The sequence below is a fragment of the Lolium perenne genome, chromosome 1 (genome assembly GCF_019359855.2).
Source record: "Lolium perenne isolate Kyuss_39 chromosome 1, Kyuss_2.0, whole genome shotgun sequence".
Classification (NCBI taxonomy): Eukaryota; Viridiplantae; Streptophyta; class Magnoliopsida; order Poales; family Poaceae; genus Lolium; species Lolium perenne.
In genome coordinates, this window is record NC_067244.2 from 81,595,037 (window position 1) to 81,611,227 (window position 16,191).

Genomic DNA, 16,191 nt, shown 5'->3' on the forward strand with positions numbered 1-16,191 from the left:
CCGTGCTCGGCTGCTTGTTTAGCCCAGGATTTCTCTTCCTTCACAGTGTGGGGATCTTTGTTGGCTGTACTCAAGTGGTTTCGCCCCTAGAGGTGTTGCCAGTGCCCATGCCTGGAGATCGTCAGCATCGCACGATGAAGACAAAGCCCTCAATTGCTTTTATGTTCATCTTTTTAAGGGCCTATATGCAAAGTGCGTTGACCATATTGTAATTTTCCTTTTCTTCAAGGTCCTTGTATTTGTAAAGCCATTGCTGAAGTAATAAATGCTTCGAGGCCCTTCCAGGCTTTTTTGTTTAAAGAAAAATCTAGTAACTCAAAATGGAGCCTAGTAGCACATTACTATGTAGAAGAAAAAGAACCCCGCTAAAAATGTCAGCAAGAAACCGACATACTCCACCGTCCATAAAAAAATGTCAAAAAATCAAATTTAGATATATCTATAAACTAAAGAGTGTCTAGATACATCTAAATTTCGACAAACTTTCGATGAGGTAGTACTACATGTTTATGTCCTTTGTTTAGGCATAAATGTTGAAGAAAAATTGTATCAAGGTAAAAGAAAAGTGAACAAAAAGAACACTTCTACAATGCTTTGGACATGTATAAAAGACACAAAAAATGTTTTGGACAAAACAGGTAACAGATTTTTGAATTTTAGACAATTATACGGTGAGTAAAAACATCTTGTCAAAACAAATAACAGATTTTTTGAATTTGAAACAATTTTAAGTGCATCCTCGAAGAATATAAGATATGATAAGAGCCAAAACATCATAGTTTGTTTCATCTCACTTCTCAGAAAGTATCATACAGTATTAATATTCCCCCTTGGAGTAGCTCAACATGATCATCTTACTATTTCACTGTTATCAAATAGTATATACATGAAAGTCAATCCTCTCAATTGCTTCATCGGGTCTCATTGATACTCATTGAGTGAATGATGCACTCTTATTATAAGTAGTTTATAAGTAGACTCTTCTCACGCATGCTTTATTGAAAAGCTTGCACAGATGAACCCAACTTTTTTTCTTTGTCTAAGAGAGGAACCAGAAGAGAGGAATCAAAATTTTAGCTTGGGTAGCACCACTTTCAGGTGACAGCGTGTCCCAACCTGCCATGCCTTCAGTTTTCACCTGATGGCTTGCAAATCGCCCGTGGGTGGCCCGGTACTTGTCACAATTGAAACAATCTGAAGTTTGGGTTCAAGTAACAACACACCAGCTCGGCCACCAGTGGGCATTCCGTATCCGATCAAGCTGGCAGGTACCCAGTACAATAGGCCACATCTGGGTTACCTACTCTGCATGATAATAGTATACACCTCAGCTGTTATGAAGTTCTACAGGACAGATTGTGAAACAACATCAGGTAAACTTCAAGTCATTGATTCTTCAAGTCATTGAATCTGATACAAAAATTAAAAAAAAAAAAAAAAAAAAAAAAAAAAAAAAAAACAAGAGACAGCTTATGCTAACCTGATACGTCAGATGATAACCACAAAAGCACAAGGATCCATGCAAAGATGTGCCTAGCTTACTCCAAATAGCAGGACTTGCACAAGCTCCAAGCCTGAAACATCATAACATACAGTTGTGAATTTTACATGAATAATGGTCATCGCACATCCCAGAGAATACACACACAAGAAACTAAAACAAGAAGCACAAGTGACGACACAACAGGCAAAGAACCAAAGAAAAACCACAAATCAAAATAGAACTACACAAACCAAACTGAGACCCAAAGTCAGGTATGAATATAACTGAAAACATGGTAGAATCTTCGAACAAATATACAACACAGCGTTCAACCAACCAACATGGCAAACAGAACCACTTGTGACACAATAAGTAGCTGAATCAAATAATGAACTTCTTTTCTAGATGTGGACTTTGTACACAGGGAGCTTATGTCATATGTTACAGAAGTCCTGCCTATGTTAGCAATGCTGATCCTACAGGGGAATATCAAGCAGTTTGCCGCTAGCAGCTATGGCACAACGAAGCTTGAAACTTAACCTGCTCTAGGGCCAGCGAGATTTTTCTCTCCTGGCATGTTTCAAAATGGAAAATCCCATGCATGTATTCATATCTATGAGAAAGATGGATTCTTTAAAACACGCTGAAGCAATTACTGCAATGGCAGACAGAAACCATCCAGCTGCGGCCTTGTTCAAGTCTGGAGTCTGGTCAACATAAAAGGACTTCATCTGTCCTGCACAATTGCAGAACTGAGGACCTTAGGAAGCTTTCCCCTGTTCTTGCAGGATGGGATAAAAAGAGCCATAACCCACCCAACACAGCGACATCTGATTTGCTTCTCGTCAATGTGATGGCTACATCCCGCCGTCCAGATGCCTCATTTCATGAGGAATTGCCCTGCCAATAGCAACACCACTCCTCAACACCACTCAGGGTGCATCTTCCAGATAGGTAACACTTTGCTCCAACCAAGCTTCATCGCAAAGCTCATCATTGTTCCGCACATGCAAAGCTAAGATAGTGATGAAGTTTCCTCAGACTTCTCTCCTCGAACCATTCGATGAATTCGGTCTCCTTGGCAATCCGAACTGCAAATTTTCCCTAGATCTATCACCAGGGCGCCCCAGGTCATCCAAATTGCGGTTACTAGCATTTCTTGAAACGGAGTTGACACGCTCATCATCATCAGACCTCATGCCAATCCTTGAGTCTGGAAGCATATCCAGATGCCTCGGTCTCGGTCCACCAGCCCTCATGTTCCTTGTGTTGTTTGAAGAGTTCCTTCCTGGAGTGTTGGAAGAAACCTTCATGGCTAGGAAGTCCTTCGGGATGCTATCCAAGTCGATGAAACATTTCCTGGCCTTCGCATCTGCTACCAGTGCTGCCCAGTCCTCTGACTGCACAAGAGCATTGGCATTACCAACAACCTGGAAAACAACAAATACTATTAGTACTATAGCATAGGTCCAGAGCCTCTAAAATAACATTTGGTACGTGCTCTTTATGTATTTTCTGAAAGAGGTTAGGCATGTACCCATAGAGCTCTCCTAGCTCGAGTAAGAGCAACATTCATACGCCGTATATCTGCAACAAACCCCACGCCATGGTTTGAAGCACGGACACATGACATGATAATCACATCACGCTCCTGACCTTGGAAAGCATCAACTGTGTTTATGTAGATATCTTTCCCTTCCTCGGTATTCATAACCTCTTCAAATTCCCTTTGTAGACACTTTAACTGCAACTTATAAGGAGTGATTATACCAACAGATGCTTTCTTGCCACCATTAGCTTTCACCAGCTTCTGAAGATGCTCATACAAACGCAATGCAAACTGTGCTTCATGAACATTCTGGTATGAAGATGAGCCACCTCTATGAGACTCACGGCCATGCGAGATGTCATAGAAAATGTAAGGTGACATTAATGCATCTTTGTAATATGATTCATCAGGCAATTTGACAACAGTTTCACTGTCTGTAAGACGCCCTTGATAGAAGTATCTTGATGGAAAATCACGGATCTGGGGATGCATCCGATATTGCACAGACAACAAAATGGTAGGGCAGCCAGCCTGCTGAAACCTCTCAAACAGGCTCCTGCTATAGAGTAAAGTTCCAGCCGCTTTGCTTATAACAGTGGCAGGCAGCTGCTGAGGATCGCCAACCAAGACACATCTAGCAGCACCAAGTGCAAGTGGAGGGAGGACTCCTACTTCACTGGCCTGAGCAGCCTCATCAATAACAACCATATCAAAACCATGACTAAGACGAGAAAATAACCTGCGACCACTGCTTGACACTGTTGTAAAAACAATTTCAGCTTCGTTGGCAAAACTGGCTTCCAGACTAGACCTAGCATCTTCCAGATTGAAGTTACCACCAACACGGAACTTGCCTTCTAATATCAGCAGCCGCGACATCTCTACCAGTACTTTATCCCTGCTTTCTACAGAGGCCGCAAGTTTCTGAAGGAGAATATCACGGTTACGATCTCTGTGAGCAAGCACTTCAGGATCAACCCCAACTGAACCCTGGGATCTACCAGACACTGCCACCATATTAAGTTCCCTCTGTAGAAGCCCTATCTCTTGTGATAGCTGCTGCTCACGGCCTTTTAGCTGTTGTAACCAACCAATTACTTCATCACGGCCCTTCATCAAAAGTTGTTCCGTCCGTCGCTCAACTGAAACAGCTTGGGCAGCACGAGATTGTGTATCAACTCCAACACGAGCAACATCAGGGCGGTAGACCTTCATCTCACCATCTATGAAACCTCGGTCTAGTACACGAGAAAGCAACTCATCTGTTGCAGCATTTGATGGGGCACAGACAAGCATCCGTGGTTTGGGGCAAAGCTTGGGAAGAGTGCGAAAGAGGTTCTGATCCATGCTCTGTAAAACTTCGTCAATAGACCCCGCAGCAAAAGTCTCTGAAGTACTGTTAGTGGTACTACTAACTTGCTTGTAACTTTCAGGAGCAAGTTTCTTCAGCAGAGCAGCATAATAATATTGATACTGAACAAGATGAATAACATTTAACATTCCCCAGACAGTGTGGGTTTTCCCTGTCCCAGGAGGGCCTTGTACTAATGTGAAAGGCCATGGTTCTTGTTTCTTAACCACTCCATTGCTTGTACCAGCAGCTGTGTGCATTGCAGCCCAGTGAATCGCCGATAGCTGAGGCCCATTGAAAGTACGATTGATATGGTCAGAAAAACTTGGCGTGAAACAGTCAGGCATAGCAGGTGGCTGCTCTTGATACTTGGGGAAGTGCTCTGGACTCGGTTGAAGAATTGCGTTTTGCATCTGATGGGAAGATTTTTATCAGCATCAACCAAAACATTAACCAAGAAAGCCAAACAACAGTAAGTATAATACATATATATATTACCTGCACATTAAGGCGTCGGAAAGCATGCAATGCTACATATTCCCTCTGTGTTGTTGCAAGAGAACCAAGACCGGTTAAATACCAGGTACTCCGAGGTTGGAGTTTCTTCAGAACATTAGCCTCGCTGCAAAATATAGCACAAAAAAGACAAGCAAAAGTCTTAGGACACATTTAACAAATGTAAGAATGATGGATAAAAGGCCAAGTAAGCTGAACCAAACAACCTAGAAGCTTTTATCTAAAAATAATGTGCATCCATGAACCTCGTATTAGTGCCCTTAGGATTATGGAATTTTAGCTCGGGTATAGCTTATTGGACATCAACACTAAATAAATCAGAATAGAAAGCTACAAAAAATTGTAGAGCAAAAGGTCTTGTGTGCATGCTTTTTAAGGCAGTAAGGGTGTCCTAAAGCGTTCTACCCCCGCTCTGACGCCTAAGCAGAAGCCTAAGGCCTAGAGCAGGCAAATGTCCAAGGCGCTGCCAGGGCGCCTAAGCGTCCTAAGGTGAACGCCTTAAAAACCATGCTTGTGTGCTAACTGTTCAATGTAACTCTAAGTCTACCTGACCTTAAAAGCTAAACAAAGCTAGCAAGGCAAGTGTTGAACCAAAAACAGCAGAGCAGATGGTTAGTGTGCCTGTTTTTAACTGTTCAATGTAACTGTAGGTGTGAAAAATGAAAACCCTGACTTTATAAGCTAAACAAATCTAATAAGTTCCGACAAGAAAGTGTTGCTTTAGTGTATCAACAAGATAGTCCAAAGTACAGTCGACTTCTATCATACACTTGTGATGGAAAGAGTCGTATGCATGTTGTAAGAAAAATCTTGCACAACTTCTCATTCAAAATAACAGGGTGGACAAAGAATTACCCAGAAAATATCAGAAAATAAAAGTACCGTATTTCTAAAGAATGAGCAGAAACAGTGCATTTTAATAAACCACTCCCACCGTACATAGGGCTGTTAACGAGCCGAGCTCGAGCGAATACTACCTGGCTCGGCTCGAGCTCGTTTTGTAATTCGAGCCTACAACAGAGTTCGAGCTCGGCTCGCGAGCTGAATATTGGATTTGAGCTCGGCCCGACTGGCTCGTTAACAGCTCGCGAGCTTTAAAAAAATAATTCTCACACATCGTTTGCGTAGTAGGCAGACACTACCACAGCTCATTCGTTTGACCAATCAGTCAGTCACCCATGCTCTCTATTTATAGCTAGTGGTCCATCACGTTTTCCTCTAGCAAAGCGATGTGGTACTAAACAATATGGCAATGATGTTGCTACAGCCTACATGCACAAGCAATAAGGATGGGCCTAATGAGTTGCATTACATTTGGGCTTGAACTTTACGCACTTGGGTCGAAACTTCATATGGGCTTTTTATTTTCAAAGGTACAAGAGAATACATCGTGAGCAGCCCAGACTGTATACGTGGAAGCAAATAGCATCGGTCTTTGCAGAATACAGAATCAATAATCGAACTCTTCGAGTTCGAGCTCGCCAAGCTCGCGAGCCTCAATCAAAGTTTGAGTTCGGCTTGTTTAGGTGTCGAGCCGAGTTCGAACCGAGCCTTTAATGAGTCAAGCCCAAACAGTTTGTCGAGCTCGAATATTTTTGACAGCCCTAACCGTACAAGAAAAAAATATGTTATTACAACTTTCTAACTCATGTATTTGTTGCAATAACATCTTATATTATGGGACAGATGGAGTAACAGATAGGTTTTAATAGTTCAACTATGTTCAAAAATATCATCTTCAATGCATACAAATGTGGTAATTCGTAAAGAAAAAGCATAAAAATGTAGTCAACGTTGAGCAGGACAGCTAAAGAAGAATAATAACACTAACACTAGATTACCTGCTAGAATCAAATGAATCCCCAACATAAAAATGAATAATCGCCCCAATAGGTTCGCGTGTATCAATAGGCATATGGCGCCTGACTGTACCTACAAGCCGTCCACTTTCTGCTTCAGCGTCTTCAACTGAAGGAGCGGTCTTCCGATTAGATCTACTAGACTGGGCTGCTATTGAACAAAAATAAGTAAGCACAGTTGTCAAACATATTTGTGAAATATAAAGAATATTCATATAAAAGAAAGAGCCATCTTCAGTACACCTACCTGAACTAGGCCGTGGGAATGACAAAATTGCAACTTCACCTTCTTTGAAAGTCCATTTATATTCATGTGTTGGTAGAACAATGACATCATACCATCCTGAATACACCAAAAATATTTAAGCCAGCTGATTAAGATGGAATACAAGAACACATCATTTTTTATGATTGCTGTAAAAAGAAGGCATCAATAAAAAAAGGTGAAAAACATACCTCTTTCACGCCTATCCACACTTTTCACACGCACCATTACATGTGCATCCCTTGATGCAGCCTCGAGACTCTCCTCGTAGGAACTATATAGCTGAGCTCTGCATTCCTCAAAAAGCAAAGGCTCAAATACTTTAATGTACTCCTCAGCAGAATCAAAGCTTCCAGGAACACACTGAAGTTCTTCCTCTTCTGTTCACACAACAAATACACAGCTAGCCTTGTCAAACTAAAAGCGATCATTCCATTAAATAAAACGCAATATGCATGCATGTACCCAAAAAAAACAGTACAATATATTAACAATGAGAGAAAAAACCCGCAAAGAGCTCTACTTCGTGCAAAACAGAAGTCTTCAGTACAAACACAGGGAGACATCAATAAAAGGTAGTTGCAGCATTTTCATAAATAAATTATACATGCCTACAAGGATGCACTCATCTTAAAGCATGTAACAGTGTCTTATGTTAATGGAAGTTACTAAAACAGAATGACAGCACTTGTGAGAATTATGTACTAGGAAAGTTTCACAAGCGCATAAATGGAAGTGCACACAGTATATAACTTTCCAGATCAACAAATGTTGTTCGTTAACCAAAGATATACAAAAGAAACATGGATGATGCCAATGAACTAACCTGGATTATGCCAGAACTTGTCATTTGTCACTTCCCTTATGAGTCGTTCGACAGATGAGTCATTGTACTGTGTGTTACTTCCTGAAGCTTGTCTTTTGGGAACGAGAGACCTTTTGTTGGCTGTTTTCTGGTCTGCGGTATTTTGTCCTGTTAGAACTGCTCTCTGAGAAGATACTGGTCTGCTCTTGAACTGCTTGGGATCCATGGGTTGCTTTGAAGAAGCCTGCCGTGGCACAGATTGTTGATAGCAATCTGAGGGGGGTTCTTCAGCATTCATTTTCTTTGACCTGCCATGAGATCCCAACTCAACATCACCATTGGGTTCGCCATTTTGGTCACTTGGATCTGCAGAATTACTTCTTTCTGAACCAATCAATTCAGACTGTTTTTGGTCTCGGACAACTGGTTGGCTCGGTTTTTCTGTAGCTCTTTCACCAACACCACGAGAACCTTCCTTCACAGTACGTGTAACAATTGGTGCTGGAAAAGATGATTGCCTCCTTGGTGTTATTGTCTTCATTGTGCCAGCTTGTTTTGCATCCTCAACATTGATGAACACAGTCTGCCTGGCCCGCTTTTTACCGAGCATTGCTACTTTGTGTTCATCTAGCTTAGGTCTCTTTGCAGGGTTGTTTGTAAACTTCAATGCATAACTGGCTTCTACTCCTTTGACATCCTTTAATTTGTTGCCCTGGTCTAAATCATCCCCGGATTGATTTCCTTTACATTCAGAATTTTTTGTGCTCTCAGGTCCTGTAGGAGCACGTAACAATGGATCCTTAGACACGTCAACCATTTCAGTGTCACTAGGATCAGCAGCAGCGTCATCTTTAATCACGTCAGCAGATTTTACAGTAGCAGATTCTCTCTCCAGGGATTCTCCTTTCACTTCAATATTTGCCATACCAGCCAACTCTTCTTTGTTGCTAACACCACTTCCTGCGGTGTCAGAAGCACAATCTGCATCAGACCACTCACCCTCTTCTCTTTCAACTGCTTGCGAAACCTGATTGGAGGTCTCAGCATGATGAGCAACTGTTGCCATAGATGTAGAAGCGGCAGTAGCATCCAAATTCTCCTTTGTGTCTCCATTGTTAGAAACTTTGCTTCTCACAAAAGGTTGAAAACCTGAACCTGAAGATGCATGCTTAAAGGCATAATTGTTCAAAATCCCTTGTGTCTGGGGCACTCCCTGTTGGAGAAACAAATTTGAGGGATATATATTGGGAACAGGAAGTTGAGGTTGGGACAAAACAACCGCAGCTTCTTCTTCAGCTTCTGTTGGGAGCTCATTGAGGTCAAATAACATCCTTCCTCGAGAACCCATGTCATGTGTAAATGCATATAGCTTGAATATGTAACTCCACCCGGCAACTAGCTTCTTGTGAAATAGCACCTAATGGAGGAAAGCTATAGCTGAACTTTCTGTAGAATAAGATATCTGCATCAATCAGCAGGCCATATCAGTAATATACAAACAGAACAGCGTGTTAAATGGCTCACTGGATGCTTTACTCAACTAGTGAGATAGCCCAACAGCAAGAGGCGAGGAAGGAGAGCTGAACAAGTGAAAAGTTCAAGCAGAGCTCCCATTGCATGGTACTGCAGGAAAGACACATGTCTGTCAGGTGATGCGACCTGGATATCATGCTTCCCTGAATTCCTTTTACATTCAGACCCAGCCCACTTCCTACCCATCTAAAGAATTTGGATACTAGGGATAAATGACCTCATCATGCAGGCAGACCCTTTAAAAAGCAAATAAGCATGTGGAATATAACAAGGAGAGAAATTAGAGTGGTGTGTTTGGTGGAAAGGTTAACATCACGACCTAGAGAGCAGAGGCTAGGGTAGGTCTCATTTTCCAAAGGTAAAAGATTATACAGTCATGCAATAGATAACATTGTCATACACCACCATTATGTCTCAACAATGAACACAGCATATATAAGATGAACGCAAATGCCAGTTGGATTTCAACAAATTGTACAATGATACTACTATTAGGTTTCCAACCTTGACAAACAGCAACAAAGGAAAAATACTACAGCCAAAGCTGGTATGGCGAAACTAGACCATTTCTTCCAGCCCAAATATAGGTTTTCCTATCCAACAGAGGCAATATCTCCATGAAAGAACTTCAAAAAACTAATCACTGACCTCACCCAATCCTAGGCATAATCTCGTAATACAATGTCTGTCAAAATCCCAAATTTAACTGCAAGAAAATCCCAACTAAATACTAAATAGTTATACTTAAGAGGATTATGTACCCCAAAAATGATTCAAAGCTACACCGGATAATAAACTAACTAAAGCGGTGCAAACATTCCCAGTATACAAACTAGATCAAATGGCCCAAAACACAATAAATATTAAGAATTAGCCTGAATTGAACATCACATAAAAGGGGCAAATGTCTATAGATGGCATATGATCCCTTTGCGCAGCAATTATTTAAAAAGACAACAAAATTCAGAAGCTATTTACAACAATAGAAGTAACTTGAGCTGGACACGTCCAACAAATCTATAGAATCAGCTGGACAGTTGTGGCTACAACGCCAATGGGGCTGCAACTAACAAATGAAACAGGAAACCCAGTCTCAACAGCATAGCTGTCTCTTAAAATATTGTACAAACAGTTGACACAACCAAGATTGATGAGTGCAACTATGAAAAAGAAATATCAAACTTGGCATTTGCGTCTACATTTGAAGATAGCAGATGAAATGCTTCTCTTATCAACCTACATAGATGATCTACTCAACACTGAATTAAGTACGTACAAAATGCAGCATTGCAGCAACAATTCAACGCCGTGATGACTTAAAAGCTATCTACAACAGGAGTAGAAAGTAACTTGTGCTACACACGTTGGACAGATTATCAGCTACATCACAACTTGCGTCCTAACCATCACAACTTGCATCCTAACTAATTAACAAACCAGACAGACAAACAACCAACTATCCACGCATTGTACTTGACATAACAAATCCTGATGACTTACTACCTTACAGGAATTTCAAAGATGGCATACAAGTCAACATTCAAGAACAATTGATGGTATATTGAACGCTGACCAAACAAAACGAATTAGCTCTATGTAATGTAAAGTTAACTAATGGTATAAGGCTGTAACGAACGGAGTACCTTGTGCTATACATTAGCAATGAATCCACCCCAAACCAGTGTAAATCCTACACAGTTTGAGCTAAGACCCAATGGGTAATAACTAACAACCAACAAAACAGGACACCTTCCAATCTTCTACTCAACAAAGCCCTCTATTAGAACAAAGGAAATGAACGTGAAATTTGCCCTGTATTATTGGACTAAGCAAATGAATTAGAAGATAACATAAACAGCAGCAGGCAGCAGCAGCAACTAATGATATGGTAGGGGAAAACAATGCAGGTCCTAACACCCTAGGTCGAGTACCAGAATGAATTAGCAATAATAGATAGAAAAACTAATAAATAGGCAGCACATGGAGCCGTTGCAGTTGAGCATTTCATGAAAACCGAAAATAACGAGCGCAGGCAGACCCCTTCCCATTACTACCGCTACACGGTGACGTAACCCACCCCCTTTTTTGGTTGGTTCGATCTACCGGGATACAGTATTTACAGCCCCCGTCTTAAATAAATCGGGAAATCCCGTGGAAATTCGGTGCGGAATCCAAAATAATCGTCAGTTACTAGATTCGGCGAATCGGGCGGAGGCCCTTGATCCCCATTCGGTTTTCCAGATTCGGCAAAATCACATCCGCCCGAATTCGGCAGGCAGCCCATGCCCCCGCCCTGCCTAACTTCCATCCGGAGGAGAAGAAGGAAAGGGTCTCGTCCCCGCATCCATCCGTCCTATGGTTTCGTCATTCGGCCCCGATCGAAAGCATGAGCGGCGCGTAGAAGGCGCGTGGCGGTGGGGTCCCTAGGGTTGGCCGAATCGTGGGGAGAGGAGTGAGTCATGGGTTGGCGGTGAGGGGGGATCTCCGTACCAGGCGATCGTCGTCGTCGGCGGCGGCGGCGGGGGCCAGATCCGTGTGCGTTTGACTAGGGTTCCCTCGGCTCCTCTGCCGTGCCCTACGCGCGGGGGCGGGCGGGCGGGCGGCGTCAGTGTTCTTCTCCGAGTATTGTTTTCCTTTTTTTTTTGTTGGTTTGGTTTGGTGGCTGCTCCGGCTCGTCGTCCCCCTCACGAGCGGTCCGTGTGCCGGGTGGTGACGAGAGACTAGTACTGCTTCGCTTCCTTCTTCTCGTCTGGAGAGAGAGGGGCGGTGTGAGGAGGAGAGGCGATGGGTGGGGGCTCTATTTATAACCTCCACCCGCCTCGTCGCACCCCACCTGCTACGCGCACCAAACTGCGGGTACCAGGGCACGGCGCGTGCCGCTGGCATGTGGGACCGCGTATGAGGGAGCCAGCTGTAGCTCAGGAGGAGCGGTTCGGGAGGCTGCTTGAACCGGTGAAACAGAGGGCGGGCCCCTCGCTCGCATCTCGCTCCGACGGTGCGCTCGCATCGCATCGCACGCATCAGGTTGGACCGGAAACTCGTTTGTTCTTTTCCTCCTCGTCTTCCTCCGATAATTTCTTCTAGACAAAAACATCTTAAGAATTATTGATCAATTAAATAAGATGTTTACAACAGACACAACTTGGAGCACCTAGCCAAACGTGCCATTTCGATTCATATGTAGTAATAGAATGATTACCAGTTCGCCCTCGCACTCGGAACATCCAAGTTTGCAAATTCATGTCGGTGGAGGCAGCCACTTCGCCCCCGCACTCACATCGGTTTGTCTCACCATTGGTGTTGCAGCTTTTGGTATAGCCTTACAGCATCTCTAACAAGCGCGCTATATAGGCGCTCCAGTAGGCGCACGTGGGAGGGAAGAAGGCGCTCCAGCAGGCGCAGTAAACGGTGCGGCGCTGTAAAAAAATTAGGTCGCGCGGCGTTTTGCACAATCCGGAGCGACATATGTGACGCGTCGGCTACAGCGCGCGGCAACGCTCTGCAGCCGCGCGAAAAGCCAATGGCAGGAAATTCCCTCCCCCCCCCCCCCCCCCCGCGCCCGCGCCCCCATTTCCCCCACCTCCCACCGCCGCAAAATCCAGTCGCCGCCGCGGCGTAGATCCGCCTCGCTCGCGCCCCCTCCTAGCAGCGGCGGCCGCTCCACCGCGCTGTGACGCTCGCGCCGCCGCCAGAGACGGGCTGTAGTCGGCGCTCCTCCTCCGCGTCCTCCTTCCCGCCGCCGTCGCGTCCTCCTCCGCGCCGCCATCGACATGTCGTCCTCGTCGTCCTCGAGCTTGCTAACAACATGGCGCGCCCATGGTGCTCGCCAATTTGCTCGCAAGGTATGCACCTCCGCCGGCCGGCCTCTATTAGCATGTGATTTTTACTCGTCAATTAGGTACAATAGTTAGTTAATATTTAAGTAATTTTCATATATATGTTTGTAGACTTCATCATACGATTTATCGGATGACGAGTATGACCAAGAGGAAGAGGAGAACATATCGCTACTATTAGCATACCGCGCTGTTAAGAAGCCAAAATTTGGTGGATCGGTGTTCGGTAGACAGAAGTTTTGGAGAGAAAGGATTGAAGGGCATGAGAAGTTGATGCGGTCGTATTTCAATGAGAATCCGATATTCCCCGAAAGCACATTTCCGGGTGAGTCTCAACTTGTTCAAGCACATTGCAACGGAGGGGACCAAGTATGATCGCTTTTTTGAGCAAAGGAGAAATGCCGCCTCATACGCGTACAGCACGCGTCCGTTGGGAACCCCAAGAGGAAGGTGTGATGCGTACAGCGGCAAATTTTCCCTCAGTAAGAAACCAAGATTTATCGAACCAGTAGGAGCCAAGAAGCACGTTGAAGGTTGATGGCGGCGGAATGTAGTGCGGCGCAACACCAGGGATTCCGGCGCCAACGTGGAACCTGCACAACACAACCAAAGTACTTTGTCCCAACGTAACAGTGAGGTTGTCAATCTCACCGGCTTGCTGTAAAAAAAGATTAGATGTATAGTGTGGATGATGATTGTTTGCAGAGAACAGTAGAACGAGTATTGCAGTAGGTTGTATTCGATGTAAAAGAATGGACCGGGGTCCACAGTTCACTAGAGGTGTCTCTCCCATAAGATAAATAGCATGTTGGGTGAACAAATTACAGTTGGGCAATTGACAAATAAAGAGGGCATGACCATGCGCATACATGTTATGATGAGTATTGTGAGATTTAATTGGGCATTACGACAAAGTACATAGACCGCTATCCAGCATGCATCTATGCCTAAAAAGTCCACCTTCAGATTATCATCCGAACCCCCTCCAGTATTAAGTTGCAAACAACAGACAATTGCATTAAGTATGGTGCGTAATGTAATCAACAAATATATCCTTAGACATAGCATTGATGTTTTATCCCTAGTGGCAACAGCACATCCACAACCTTAGAGGTTTCTGTCACTCCCCCAGATTTAATGGAGACATGAACCCACTATCGAGCATAAATACTCCCTCTTGGAGTTACAAGCAAAAATTTGGCCAGAGCCTCTACTAGCAACGGAGAGCATGCAAGATCATAAACAACACATAGATGATATTGATAATCAACATAATATAGCATTCATTATTCATCGGATCCCAACAAACGCAACATGTAGCATTACAGATAGATGATCTTGATCATGTTAGGCAGCTCATAAGATCCAACAATGATAGCACAATTAGGAGAAGACGACCATCTAGCTACTGCTATGGACCCATAGTCCAGGGGTGAACTACTCACTCATCACTCTGGAGGCGACCATGGCGGTGAAGAGTCCTCCGGGAGATGATTCCCCTCTCCGGCAGGTGCGGAGGCGATCTCTGAATCCCGAGATGGGATTGGCGGCGGCGGCGTCTCTAGAAGGTTTTCCGTATTGTGGCTCTCGGTCGGAGTTATTCTCGACGAAGGCTTAAGTAGGCGGAAGGGTAGGTCGGGGGCGCCACGAGGCCCACACCACAGCCGGCGCGGCCAGGGCACAGGCCGCGCCGCCCTGGTGTGTGGCTGCCTCGTCGCCCCACTTCGTTTCCTCTCCGGATTTCTGGAAGCTTCGTGGAAAAATAAGATCCTGGGCGTTGATTTCGTCCAATTCCGAGAATATTTCCTTACTAGGATTTCTGAAACCAAAAACAGCGTAAAAACAAAGAATCGGCTCTTCGGCATCTCGTTAATAGGTTAGTACCGGAAAATGCATAAATATGACATAAAGTATGCGTAAAATATGTAGGTATCATCAATAAAGTAGCATGGAACATAAGAAATTATCGATACGTTGGAGACGTATCAGCATCCCCAAGCTTAGTTCCTACTCGTCCCGAGTAGGTAAACGATAACAAAGATAATTTCTGAAGTGACATGCCATCATAATCTTGATCATACTATTGTAAGCACATGTAATGAATGCAGCGATTCGAAGCAATGTTAATGCAATGAGTAAACAATTGAATCATATAGCAAAGACTTTTCATGAATAGTACTTTCAAGACAAGCATCAATAAGTCTTGCATGAGAGTTAACTCATAAAGCAATAAATTCATAGTAGAGACATTGAAGCAACACAAAGGAAGATTAAGTTTCAGCGGTTGCTTTCAACTTGTAACATGTATATCTCATGGATATTATCAACATAAAGTAGTATAATAAGTGCAATATGCAAGTATGTAAGAATCAATCCACAGTTCACACAAGTGTTTGCTTCTTGAGATGGAGAGAAATAGGTGAACTGACTCAACATAAAAGTAAAAGAAAGGCCCTTCACAGAGGGAAGCATCGATTGCTATATTTGTGCTAGAGCTTTGGTTTTGAAAACAAGAAACAATTTTGTCAACGGTAGTAATAAAACATACGTGTTATGTAAATTATATCCTACAAGTTGCAAGCCTCATGCATAGTATACTAATAGTGCCCGCACCTTGTCCTGATTAGCTCGGATTACCTGGATTATCACCGCAATACATATGTTTTAACCAAGTGTCACAAAGGGGTACCTCTATGCCGCCTATACAAAGGTCTAAGGAGAAAGCTCGCATTGGATTTCTCGCTTTTGATTATTCTCAACTTAGACATCCATACCGGGACAACATAGATAACAGATAATGGACTCCTCTTTAATGCATAAGCATTCAACAACAAATAATTTTCTCATATGAGATTGAGGATATTTGTCCAAAACTGAAACTTCCACCATGGATCATGGCTTTAGTTAGCGGCCCAATGTTCTTCTCTAACAATATGCATGCTCAAACCATTCAACTCATGGTAAATCGCCCTTACTTCAGACAATACGAACATG

General features: G+C 43.5%; 1 protein-coding gene across 6 annotated transcripts; it reads right to left on the reverse strand.

Annotated features, from left to right (window-relative positions):
• Positions 1-836: 836 nt before the first annotated feature.
• On the reverse strand, positions 837-12,131 carry LOC127303243 (uncharacterized). Of its 6 annotated transcripts, none has more exons than XR_007853275.2 (10): positions 11,852-12,131; positions 7,850-9,290; positions 7,215-7,403; positions 7,006-7,101; positions 6,741-6,909; positions 4,882-5,005; positions 3,021-4,796; positions 2,024-2,913; positions 1,481-1,574; positions 837-1,305 (listed from the first exon to the last, which is right to left on the reverse strand). XR_007853275.2 is itself a non-coding variant. In XM_051334006.2 (9 exons), exons 3-9 carry the CDS (start codon positions 9,174-9,176, stop codon positions 2,521-2,523), a joined length of 4,074 nt encoding a protein of 1,357 aa, XP_051189966.1. In that variant the 5' UTR covers positions 9,177-9,290; positions 9,370-9,451; positions 11,852-12,131; the 3' UTR covers positions 1,740-2,520. The 6 variants fall into 6 exon arrangements, 4 of the variants coding, with proteins under 4 accessions (XP_051189966.1, XP_051189978.1, XP_051189959.1 ...); XR_007853274.2 differs by having other exon boundaries at positions 837-1,344; XM_051334006.2 differs by lacking the exons at positions 837-1,305; positions 1,481-1,574 and adding an exon at positions 9,370-9,451 and having other exon boundaries at positions 1,740-2,913.
• Positions 12,132-16,191: the final 4,060 nt, after the last annotated feature.